The sequence below is a fragment of the Quercus suber genome, unplaced genomic scaffold (genome assembly GCF_002906115.3).
Source record: "Quercus suber isolate HL8 unplaced genomic scaffold, Cork oak 2.0 scaffold_106, whole genome shotgun sequence".
NCBI lineage: Eukaryota > Viridiplantae > Streptophyta > Magnoliopsida > Fagales > Fagaceae > Quercus > Quercus suber.
Window position 1 is genome coordinate 1,476,724 of NW_027069571.1, and position 12,857 is coordinate 1,489,580.

The window sequence follows — 12,857 nt, forward strand, 5'->3', positions numbered from 1 at the left end:
AGATACCTCAACCAGAGAAGGAAGAGCTAATTGATTTCTTTAAAAGAAATATTGACGTATTCGCCTGGAGTACTTATGAAGCCCCAAGAGTGGATCCGGAGTTCATTTGCCATCATTTGAGGGTTAACCCACTGAGTGTACCCAAGAAGCAGCCTCCTCGGCGGCCATCCAAAGAGCATGCGGATGCAGTCAAAGAAGAGGTGATGAAGATCAAACATGCTGGGGCTATTAAAGAAGTTTTTTACCCCGAATGGTTGGCAAATACTGTGGTGGTAAAGAAGAAGAGCGAAAAGTGGCGAGTTTGTGTGGACTTCACGGACTTGAATAAGGCTTGTCCTAAGGATCCTTTCCCTATGCCAAAAATTGATCAATTAGTAGATGCTACTGTCGGCCATCCTCGGATGAGTTTCTTGGATGCTTTCCAAGGTTACCATCAGATACCGTTAGCCCTAGATGACCAAGAGAAAACCGCTTTTGTTACCCCCATTGGTAATTACCATTATAAAGTGATGTCATTCGGTCTGAAAAACGCAGGTTCTACTTATCAACGGATGATGACCAAGATGTTTGAATCACAATTGGGCAAAAGCGTTGAGGTCTATATAGACGACATAGTGGTAAAAAGCAAGGTTATTTCTGAGCATGTGAAGGACCTTGATAACGTTTTTGAAACCCTAAGGAGACATAAGTTGCGCTTGAACGCCTCGAAGTGCTCATTTGGTGTGGGATCAGGCAAATTTTTGGGTTACATGGTAACGCACAGGGGAATTGAGGTCAATCCCGATCAGATAAAGGCTATTCAAAATCTGCAACCTCCTCGGAATCCGAAAGAGGTTCAGAAGTTAACAGGGATGGTAGCTGCTTTGAACCGATTCATCTCTAGGTCCGCGGATAGATGTAAACCCTTTTTCTCGCTGATCAACAAGTGGAAGGGATTTGAATGGACTGAAGAATGTGCCTCGGCTTTCCAACAACTTAAAGACTACTTGGCTCGGCCACCAATTATGTCTAACCCTGAACCAGATGAGGTCTTATTTGCCTATATCGCAGTGGTTCCCCATGCTGTAAGTCTAGTGCTGATAAGAGTGGATCAAGGTATACAAAGGCCGGTTTACTGTGTAAGTAAGTCTCTACATGAGGCCAAGATCAGATACTTGCCATTGAAAAAAGCTATTTTGGCAATAGTACTTGGAACACGAAAATTGCCCCACTCCGAAGTGCCGACTACACGGGGAGGATAGCCAAGTGGGGCACTATTTTAGGAGCTTTTGATATCAAGTATATGCCTCGCACTTCAGTCAAAGGGCAGATCCTTGCGGATTTAGTGGCCGAGTTCACGAAGCCCAATTTAGAAGAAATAACGACAAAGAGAGACATGGATGGAAAATCGGTTGGCATGATTTCTCAACAAGATCCTGCCTGCTGGGAAGTGTACGTAGACGGCACTGCAAACCGGAAAGGTTCTAGAGTAGGGCTAGTCTTGATATCTCCAGAGAGAATTGTCATTGAAAAGTCGTTAAGGCTAGATTTCGGTGTGACCAATAACGAGGCAGAGTATGAAGCCCTATTGATGGGAATGTCTATGGTCCGAAGAATGGGAGGAAAGGCAGTGGAGTTGTTCTCGGACTCAAGATTAGTTGTGGGCCAAGTACAGGGGGAGTTTGAAGCGAAGGATGAAAGAATGCAAGGATACTTGAATTGAGTCAAATGTTTGCAGTCGAAATTTGAATTTTTCAGCTTGCTACATGTTCCTAGAAGCAGTAACGCACATGCAGATTCTTTGGCCACACTAGCCACCTCTTCGGAACAAGACTTGCCGAGAGTTATCCTCGTCGAGAATTTCCATGAGCCTACCGGGACAGGAGGGGATGCAGTCCGAGTCCACCAGATCAGAGATAGTCTCTGTTGGATGGACCCTATAATTAAATTCTTGAAAGATGACATTTTGCTGGAAGAGCGGGGAGAGGCTGACAAAATTCGAAGGAAGGCTACCAGATTTTGGCTGTCCGAAGACCAAAAATTATACAAACGATCCTACTCAGGACCATACCTGTTATGTATTCATCCAGAGACGGCTGAGTCGCTACTAGAAGAGTTGCATGAAGGAATTTGTGGGAGTCACACTAGAGGTAGGTCGTTGGCCCACCAAGCCATTACTTAAGGGTATTGGTGGCCGAACATGCAAAAAGAAGCCCATAATTATTTAAAGAAGTGCGATCAATGTCAGCGATTTGCGCTAAACATACACCAAGCAGGTGGAGTCCTCAACCCACTATCTAGTCTATGGCCGTTTGCACAGTGGGGTTTGGATATAGTGGGTCCATTCCCAAAGGCCGCAGGAAACAGGAAATACCTTCTGGTCGGCACAGACTATTTCACCAAATGGGTCGAAGCTGAGCCTCTGGCCAATATCCGAGACGTAGATGTGAAAGGATTTGTATGGAAGAATATCATTACTCGTTTCGGAGTTCCTCATACTCTCATCTCGGACAACGGCTTACAGTTCGACAGTAATGCATTTCGGAGTTATTGTAGCGAACTAGGAATCATGAATAGATACTCTACCCCTGCCTATCCTCAGGGGAATGGGCAAGCTGAAGCAGTTAACAAAGTTATAGTTAATGGATTAAAGAAGAGATTGGATGATGCGAAGGGCAAGTGGGTTGAAGAGTTGCCACACGTGCTTTGGGCTTACAGAACTACGCTTCGCAGATCTACTAGAGAAACCCCTTTTTCGATGACTTATGGCGCTGAAGCTGTCATTCCTTTGGAGACGGGGTTCCCAACTCTAAAAACTAGCTCGTTTAGTACGACCAAAAATGATGAACTCCTAGAAGCAGGCTTGGATTTGATCGAAGAAAAGAGAGAAAATGCAATGGTTCGGCTGGCGCATTACCAGCAGAAACTCAGGCAGGGCTATGATGCCAACGTAAAGCTAAGACCCCTAGAACTCGGTGATTTGGTACTCAGGAAAGTCATTGGCACTGCGAAAAACCCAGCTTGGGGGAAATTAGGACCAAACTGGGAAGGACCATATCGTATTACTTCAGGGGCTGGCACTGGGGCATATTTCCTAGAGGACTTGGATAGTCATGTAATACCACGCCCCTGGAATGTAAATAACCTCAAAAGGTACTATTATTAATCGAATCATTTCTTTGTTCACTGTGATAACTTGTCATCCTTATTTGTTCTCTAAGTGTTTAAACTTAAATCCAATCATACCTGTAGTCCTCAGATCAGATGATTTGGGTTAGTTAACACTCCTTATTTGTTCTCTAAGTGTTTAAACTTAAATCCAATCATGCCTATAGTCCTTGGACCAGATGATTTGGGTTAGTTAACACTCCTTATCGGTTCTCTAAGTGTTTAAACTTAAATCCAATCATGCCTATAGTCCTCGGACCAGATGATTTGGGTTGGTTAACACTCATTATCAGCTCTCTAAGTGTTTAAACTTAAATCCAATCATGCTTATAGTCCTCGGACTAGATGATTTGGGTTAGTTAACACTCCTTATCGGTTCTCTAAGTGTTTAAACTTAAATCCAATCATGCTTGTAGTCCTTGGACCAGATGATTTGGATTAGTTAACACCCCTTGGTTATTCTCCCTAGGTATTTAAATTTAAACCCAATCATGCCTGTGACCCTCGGACCAGGTGATTTTTAGTTAGTTAATACTTTTGTGCTGTTATTAATACTGAAGGTTAATTTTAGAATAAATCTTGCCTGACATTATTAACTATGTTTAATATCAACTCTAACCTATGCTAACATTCCTAGTGTACATGCAAAAAGATCTATCCAACTTTTATAATACTTGTTATGTTCATCACTTAACAGTAACCTTTATGTACTGTCCTCTTCGGAATCAATTTTAGTTATATATATTATCAGCAAGATAGAGTGATTATGTTTGCCTACATTACCATAATTACAAAGTGAAGTTACTTGTAGCAAAAGTAGGTCATATGATATGCAACAAATACACCAAAAGTAAAAGGGAAACTGCTTCATTGATTAAAATAGGATAGTTTACAATCCCTTACATAGAAGGAGAACAAGAGTAAAAAAAAAAAAAAAAAAACAACTAAAGTCTAAGTGTCTAAGCTTCTGCTGGGGCCTGGTCCTTGGGCTTTGAGGATGTTTTCTTTTTTTCCAAGCCCTCGTCCATATCCTTAGGTGGCTCAGCGGGGGTGCTCTGATCACCTGGCTGGCCAGAATCCTTGGGAGGCTCAAGGGTGATTGGGGGAGCTTGGCTGACCAAAGGTTGCTCCGAGACCTCTGGGATTTGTGTTGGAGGAGAGGGATCAGACTCTGGAAGATCTCGGATGTCTGGGTCGTAATAAATACTCTTAGGCAGCCTCAGTTTCGAGTCAGCAGACACCCCAGTAGCATCCAGCGCCTTGCCCCATGTCATATCGCAGTAGTCTCGGGCGACCGAAGCAAATTGCTCAGTAAGACCTTTTTCGGTTACCTCCACTCCCAGTTGGTAGGCGGCTTTCTTTTCGGCCTCGGTCGCCTCCTTGGCCAGCTAAGCGTCCCTTTGAGCCTGCTTGGTAGCCTCCCTGGCCTTCTGGAGTTCAGCGTAAAATTCCTTCACAAGAGCTTTCTCAGATGCCAGATTGTTCTGAGTGTCATTTAGCAGCTTGCGTTGGGCTTTGGCCTGGGTCTCAGCATTTCTGAGACCAGCATTGAGGCTATCCCTTTCCTGGGTCACCCCTTTTAGCTGGTCTGAGATCTGAGAGACCTCCTCCTTTAGGTTGCCTAGTACTTTTTTCGCCTCAAACCTAGAGTGGGCCTCCGCTTGGGCTTCAACGTAGGCTTTTCGGTTCCACTCTTCTGCCACGAAGACTTGCTGGGTAATCTGAACAAGTAAAGTAATAGAGTTAGTATAAAATATAGAAAATTAATATGTGAACCGAAGAGCTGGATAAGCACGCTTACCATGGCCAGGTCCCTCTTCAGGGACATGAAAAGATCATACTGGCTGAAATGCCTGTATGACTCCATGTCTCGGGGGAGGAGCAGTGGTTGCTCCAAAGCTTCAGCTATCAGCCCCGCTCTACCCCCATCATAGTTCCTAACAGAGGTCTCCTAGGAAAAAGGAACACCATCTAGTTCTAGCCTGGGAGACCACGTGCGTTGCCCTCAGCGCACGTCGGCCACAGGAGGCTCCTCCCTGCTCTCCACGGATGAGGCCCTCTTGCTCTAGTGGTCACTTACCACCTTCTGTTGCTTTGTGGTCTTTGGTGGTACCACCACCTCCCGCTCCTCAGGTTCGAGAGGTCTCTTTTTCTTTAGGTCCGGTATCGGTTTCAAAACCGGATTAGAAATCTGAGGTGGGGGTGGAGGTGGAGGTAAGTTCACCATTGGTCGAGAAGTCCCCGTCCCCTTGGACTCAGCCTTCTTACCCTTTATCTTCAGCATAAGCTTTAAGTCAGACATCTCTTCTTCCTCCGAAGAGTCCTCGGGGAGAGTAGTTAGCAAAAGTGGTGGGCGGACACTGGATTGCCTGTCAGCCTCGTCCTCGGAATCTGTGGAGGGTATTACCTGCACTCCCCCTGAAACTTCCCCTTCAAATCTAAACTTGTCTATCTGTTCCTTTAGCGAAGAGGATGAAGAGCCGACCCTTTCTCCTACAACCACCGGCTCGATAGGAACTTGTTGAACTGGTCGGATTAGCAATGGAATGCCTTGTGGGTTGGGGTGTGAAACGGGCTCAAGGTCGTATGGCGCTAAAAAGTGTCACCGAGCGACGTCTATTCGCCGAAGCCGGTGATCACCTTGTGTAATGGCGTTGCCGGCCGGCTGGATATTTGCTTTCTTGGGCGTATAGCCGAGTATAAGTGGGATGGACCAGAGCTGTCCGTCTTCACTCACGAATATCTCCGAGCGTAGTAAATAATTAAGGGCGAGGGCGTTGATAAGGCTAAGCCGAGGAGCAATATGTGCCTTATCTGTAGACAAACAAACAAACAGATCTGGTCAGAAGATTGAAATATGATGGCATAAAAAACAGGTTATGAAGAATGAAGATCCTAAGACTATTGTTAGAAATCCTAAAGTCTAGGAAGTCACACCTGGCTCTCCTGGCTCGGTCGGACAGTGTAGACCGTCATGCCATGCGCCCGAGACGATTAAATAGTCGTCTTTCATCCATTTATTTGATTTGGGAAGGCAGGAGAATAATCTAACGATATCGGATCGGGATTTAAGGTAGTATCCTGCCCCTTTTTGGCTATGACATTCATACATATATGCCAGGTCATGCCAGGTCAGCCCTAATCCTAACTATTGGTTCAAGGCATCAATAGCTCATAGTATCCTAAAGGTGTTGGGCGTGCATTGCTCAGGAGAGAACCTGTGGTTGCGAAGGTAGTTCAAGGTGATAGAACCCATTGAGAGGGTCATTCCCCTTTCAATGAAGGCTATCATTGGGATTACGACCTCTCCCTCTCTTCGGACCATTAGTATCCGCTCCGGAGGGCAATTATCTCAGATTCACCCCCCACGGTATACCATAATTTTGCTTAAATTCCTCTATCAACGCCGGACTATCGACGAGATGTTGGAATTTGCCCATTCTTAGAGAATGATTGAAGCAGTGGACAGGAAATGGGTTTCGAAGGTAGAAAATACTAGCCGAGAAGAAAATAAAGGACCAAGAGGTGCCGAAACTTACACAAACAAGAGTGGAGAATAATCCCTGGACTCGAAACAGACTCTTGGTGGATCTTGGAAGAAAAGAAGACGGAAAATCGAAGAAGCTTGAAGGGTTTTGAATGAAAGAGCTCGCTGGGTATTCTGAGGATGTGTAAAGTAAGGAAAAATAACCTCCTCTGAGGGTTTATATACGGGGACAGGTGAAAGGGTGTAATTCATCCCGTCCAAATCCCGAAGAAGAACCTTGTCCGTTGGATCAACAACCCATCGTTGGATGCAAAAGACAAAACGCCGCCTGGAGTAATTAATACAATGCTTTGGGAATACGGAACTGACAGGGGCAATAATGAAGCGCTTGTCTCTATGCTCGCGCGCGTGTAAACTAGGGTATTTACGATTTCCCTCTTTTAAACTTCTTTATTTTTATTTCTTTTTCCTTATGTGGCAGGTCAAAATCTTATTCTTTCTCCTCGGATGCGAGAGAAAAATTAAAATTTTGAGGGGCTATTGTGGGGGGAAAAAGGTTTAATCTAACATAGTAGGCCGAGAGCCCATATGAGGATTACTGTGCATTTGAAAATAAGGAGATGGTAAGGGCAAGGCCCACCTGGAAGAAGGATCCCCAGAAAGAAGGATGGTGGCCATCCGAGGAGACCGCCTTCCGTCCGAGGAGATTTTATTCCTCGGACGCGAATAATGTGGATCAATTGAGCGTATAAAAGGTCAAAATGATCTTCCGAAGACTCCTCCTGATCAAGATAAGCTCTGAGTGTACTTGGAGACGATAAGGATGAATAAATATCTAAAAAGAAAGCTACTACCACCGTATTTAATGCTCTGCAGCAACTTTTCTGACCGCATTTATGTGGAGAAGACCCCTGAATAGTGTATCCTCACCTACCGCCACTCACACAGAGCTAAAGGAGATACTTGACATGACATATACTCAAGTAGACTCACGGATGAGGTACAAGTGGACGATGGAGATGAAGAGAAGGGAGGTTATATAAAGGAAAGAAACTCCTAACGAAAGAGGGAGAGAAAAAAAAGAAGAAAACGAAAAGAACTTAATTGTAACCCTAAGATCTGTATTCATCACATAATCAATAATATACCTCTTCGGACACCCATTCTTTACGTGTAAATTCATGTCGGTTTGTGCTTGAGGGTTGTGATTAATTGTTGTCGATTCCATAATCAATCTAGCTCTTTCACCCACTCTTTACAAATTCATTGTTTTGAGCTTAGGCCACAAATCTTAACCCTACAATTTGTATAATCAATAATTTGTCTAAAAGATGATAGAAAGAGTAGGATGTGAATGCTTTTTATTTGATAGACCTAAAAATATCATTAACAGTAACTTTCCTAATTGGCATCTATGTGGAGGTAAACTCATTCAATCAATTTTTAGGATTTAAGTAAGCCCAAAGTGGGGTTTTTTTAAAAAAAAAAAAAAAAAAAAAAAAAAAAAAAAAAAAAAAAAAAAAAAGAGAAAAAGGTAAGCAAAATTTTATTAAAAGAAAAGGCAAACTACAAAAACCAAACTTAAGGAAGATCCAATTGGAAAACAACATCCACGTCCTTGGGTAAGTCTTCTATCCATACCTCAAGATTTGCAGATAAAACTGCTTTTTTAGCTAAACTATGAGCTAATCTATTCCCATGCCTCCTAACATGTTGGAACATACAACTTCGTAATACTCCACCAAGTCTTTTTGTCTCATCAATAATATGGCCAAACAGCAAAGGACAGGAGCCAAAGCGCAGCAAAGCCTGAATAACAGTAAGACAATCACCTTCAAAAGTGGGGTATTTTATTTAGAGAAATCATGTAAGGTTTGTCCTCTTTTTTTTTTTTTTTTTCTTGAACAAATTTGTCTACAATATATATATATTTTTTTTTTAAAATTGAGATTTGATGTGGACTAGTTGAATTATGATTTATTTATAAATGTGCATATATTTATTATCTATTAATACAAATTATAATAGAATTGCTTAGATTTTGGATTCAACACGGAGCTGGGTCACATATGGGAATGAGCTTATACACGAAGTAGAAAACAAGAAGAATTTATGTGGAAAAAAAAAAAAAAAAAGAGGATGAGCAAGCTCCTTAGTAGTTTTTCTATAATGTGCAATCTTATTCCCCTCTTTGGGACCTTTCTCTGTTAAGGGGTCCTAGGCCTAAGTGACCAGGGCCTACGGTCGGCCCTGGATCATTGGGCCAAAAAAATTCAAATTTGGGCTGGATTTTAACTTACAAGCTTTACATTTTTTTACCTAGACATGAATGAACCATATAGAATTTCACGTGAATGAGTGAACACAAAAGATGACAGTAAATGAGGTAAACTCAAATAAGACAGTAGCCCAATCTCGCATATAGACCTTGGGGTTGAGGGTCTTAAAAATGACGGCCCACAAAAGGGCTTTAAATTTCGAAAAAGAATTATTAGAGATTTAAAAGTTTAAAATAAATAAAGAAACTTCCCTAAATGCTAAAATTTTTAAGAGATTTATCTAATACTATTAGAGCATCCACATCAGTTTTCTAAAAAAAAACCATCAGTTTCCTCAAATATTTAGCTAAACTAATCCAAAAAACTTTACTTTTGCTTATTTAGCTATTTATCATTTTCATACACATATATCAGCCTCAACACTTTATCAACGTTAAAATTTAATATAGTGAGGATAGAGGCTCACTATATGTAGTTGTGGGGCCCATAGGCCTGATAGCCTCGGCCCATCATGCAGCAGGCCCAAGGCCCATGCCGAGGAGCACAAGCTATTTGGGACTAGAGAGGGGAATGTCTATTTTTCCAATCCACGCCGAGGACTACCTTATCCTCGGCCTGACAAAAGGTGATTTTGGGGAGAGGCTAACCCCAAAGTAAGCTGTCACTCTCGCATTTAATGCACTCAACTAACCCCCCTGGCCACATTAATGGAGAGGTAACCCCTTGGCAGGATAACGTTGATTAGAGTGAACCACTTGAGTACCGATAAGGCCTCTGATGGGACGGACGACCAGAAGAAAGGCAAATAAATGATCAACAGATGGAAGCAGGGGATAGGGAGATGAAGACTATAAAAGAAAAGCTAGTAAAGCAAAAAAGGGGAGGGGGGAAAAATAAAGAACATTATGGCCTCCTCGGCCACAGGCCGAGGAGAATCCCCCAGTTGTAAAGGAACTCTTAACATTTTTTATAAGACAAGATTCTTGCATGGTGATCAATGGCCAGCACCTAGTCCTGTCAAACCCCTCTCTATAAATTTATTGTTTGGGCTTATTGGGCTGAAAACCCATCACTCAGGGTCCATCCAAATTGAGTCCCTACAATTGGCGCCGTCTGTGGGAAGGATTAGGGTGCTGGCCGGTGCACAAGATAAGTGTTCTAAGTTCTAAGTATTCGTTTTATCGTAGATTGAAAAAGATAAGTGTTCTAAGTTCTAAGTATTCGTTTTACCGTAGATTGAAAAAGATAAGTGTTCTAAGTTCTAAGTATTCGTTTTGCAGTAGATTGAAAAAGATAAGAGTTCTAAGTTCTAAGTATTTATTTTACAGTAAAAAGAAATAGATAATATAGAAGATTTAAAAAAAAAAAAAAAAAAAAAAAAAAAAAAAAAAAAAAAAAAAAAAAAAAAAAAAAAAAAAAATATTAAANCATTTCATTAAAAAAAAAAATCATTTTTTCTTGATTTTTAATTGTTTCTCTTTCTTCACACATAACAATCATAATCCACTCTCTTTCCACTATCTTCTTTCATCATACATAAAAAGAAAAAAAAAATTGCAAAATGAATATTGTCAGTGTAAATTTACATTGTAACAAACTTATAAACTTACACAATTATACACTAGTTGATGTGGGTCATTTTTTATACAAAAATATGTAAATTATATATATATATATATATATTATACACCCATTGATGTGTGTGCTCTTAGGATTACAAAAAATATTATGCAACTTTACCCATTACTCGCAACTCAACATGTATACATAAAAAATAAAAATAAAATAAAAAACTCACCAGTTGTGACAAAAATTGTGCAAATTTTTGTTATAACATGGTTCAAATTCCCTTCAATAAATAAAAAATAAAAATAAAAAATGCAATGGAAGGCATACATTAAATCATTAATAAACCATTTTAAGAAATTTTTATAAATTTTTTTTTTTACAACATTTCAATTTATCATAAAAAGTTTCTTAAATTATTTTTGCCAAAGTTTCCTATTTATATATTCCCAAATTTCAATCAGGAAGGACCCTAGTGGGGGAATTTGCAAAAGCATTTTTTGGCTGTGCAGTTTCGTTGGACCAAATCCTTGACCTAGTTGTTGATTTGTAGTTCCCATCCAACCAAAGTTTCTTCAAACGACAATATTTAATTGTTCTTTGCCCTTTTCATTTATGTCAGTCCCTTTTTCTTCATTCCTCTTTCATGTAAGTTCTCATTCACACTTTACCTTCAAAGGTCTGCTCCTTTCACATGGGTAATGAAAGAAAACTGAGTTATAGAACTAGCTCCGAAAAGACTATCATCGTAAAGGGCCTAAGCTTGACAGAAAGCCCAATAAAGATTTATCATATTATTTTAACCAAGTAATAAATAGTTTTAACTTTTAACTTTTATGGTAAGTGATTCTAAAAAAAGAACTTTTAAATTTTATCTATTGAGTTTATTAATTTTTATTCTTTTAAAGAGAGATTTCTTATGATAAATATTAAATAGTCCTTCTGTCCTATTTTTATTATTCATGTTTTAAGAATCAAACCTTGGAAGGAAATCATCTGATGTATATATATCATTTATATAAAAATATATAAAATAACTATTGGGTTTATTAATTTTTATATTTTAAAGAGAGATTTCTTATGATAAATAGTCCTTCTGTCCTATTTTATTATTCATGTTTTAAAATCAAACCTTGGAAGGAAATTTTTTGATGTATATCATTTACATAAAAATATATAAATTTTCACAACTATTTAAATTTCTCAGCAGAAAAAAAAAAAAAAAACTCATTTATTTTAAATTTATTAATAATTATATTGGTTTTTAAAAAAAATTATAGAGTTATAGAGCATGTTAAAAAATTTATTTTGAATAATTTGGTACATCCAAAACGAAATAAGCCCCTTCTATTAAAAAAAAAGGAAAAATAAATAAAGCCTAATAATTTTGGACTAGAAGTAATATCTCAATATGTGATATGAAAATCCAAAGGACTGCTTTATTTGATTGCTCATATGCATGGGTCCATGACCTCTTTTTTTTCTTTTCTTTTTTTTGCTAGGCTATCTCCTTCGAGCTCATAGATACACATGGTACCGGGTACCACCAGGCTACAAGGCCCGGTGGTGGGTCCATGACCATATTTATTTCATGATATTGCTGGATTGCACAATCTGAGATTCTGAAGTCTAAACTCTGAACACTTTCAAGTGGGAATGGGTTTCTCTGTTCCATGACCAATTCTCTCATGCATTGATACACGGTCCAAGATGCATTGTCGGATACAAATCATTTTGTTTGGTAGGCCAAAAGTTATTCGTTGAAAGTACAAAAAATAATTTTGTATTGTCGGATACCAAACCAAATCATATTAAAACTCAAAAGCAAATCAAAATCACAAGATATTGTTAGATAAGAGAACTGAAACAAGATATACGGCTTGTTCGTAGTGAGGAGAGTCAGATTTGTTTTCAAAGATGGGTTCCTAATGCATGTGATCCTAGGTCAGATTAGCTCCAATGCGTGGCAAGCAATGAAAATGTGGCTTCTGAGTAACCTTCACTAAAAACTGGTAACAAGTCTTTTGAGAAAATCAAAATCTAAGCATATGATAAACATTATAGTTTAAACCAACTATACATGCATATACCAAAAATAGCAATTAAGACAACAAAGATTCAAGGTCATTCCTTCACGGTGGTTTCACCGATATACTTTGTGGAAATAGAAGTAAAGCACTACAGTATTAATTAAAGTAACAAATTGAGATGTGACATAATATCCAATCACTAGGGTGGTTGCTCCCGTGATTATGGGTTCACTCTTAAAGGTTTGGGAGGTAAAAGTCTCAGGTTCGAATCCTGCAATAGAAAGTGTTTGGAAAATAACTTTATGCTGTCAGCTTATGCTCACTAGTGTTCTTGATGATGCATTGCTA

At 39.7% G+C, this 12,857-nt stretch overlaps 1 protein-coding gene across 1 annotated transcript; it reads left to right on the top strand.

Moving 5' to 3' along the window:
- Positions 1 to 509: 509 nt before the first annotated feature.
- LOC136068256 (uncharacterized) lies at positions 510 to 3,145 on the top strand. Its single transcript, XM_065775169.1, has 4 exons — positions 510 to 1,064; positions 1,151 to 1,648; positions 1,718 to 2,129; positions 2,256 to 3,145. Exons 1-4 carry the CDS (start codon positions 510 to 512, stop codon positions 3,143 to 3,145), a joined length of 2,355 nt encoding a protein of 784 aa, XP_065631241.1.
- The last annotated feature ends 9,712 nt before the right edge of the window (positions 3,146 to 12,857 follow it).

Coding starts and splice junctions, on each gene's coding strand:
- LOC136068256 (XM_065775169.1), top strand. CDS start 510: ATGTCATTCGGTCTGAAAAACGCAGGTTCTACTTATCAACGGATGATG. Junction 1,649..1,717: donor CAAGATTAGTTGTGGGCCAA/GTACAGGGGGAG, acceptor AAATGTTTGCAG/TCGAAATTTGAATTTTTCAG. Junction 2,130..2,255: donor TTGTGGGAGTCACACTAGAG/GTAGGTCGTTGG, acceptor TACACCAAGCAG/GTGGAGTCCTCAACCCACTA.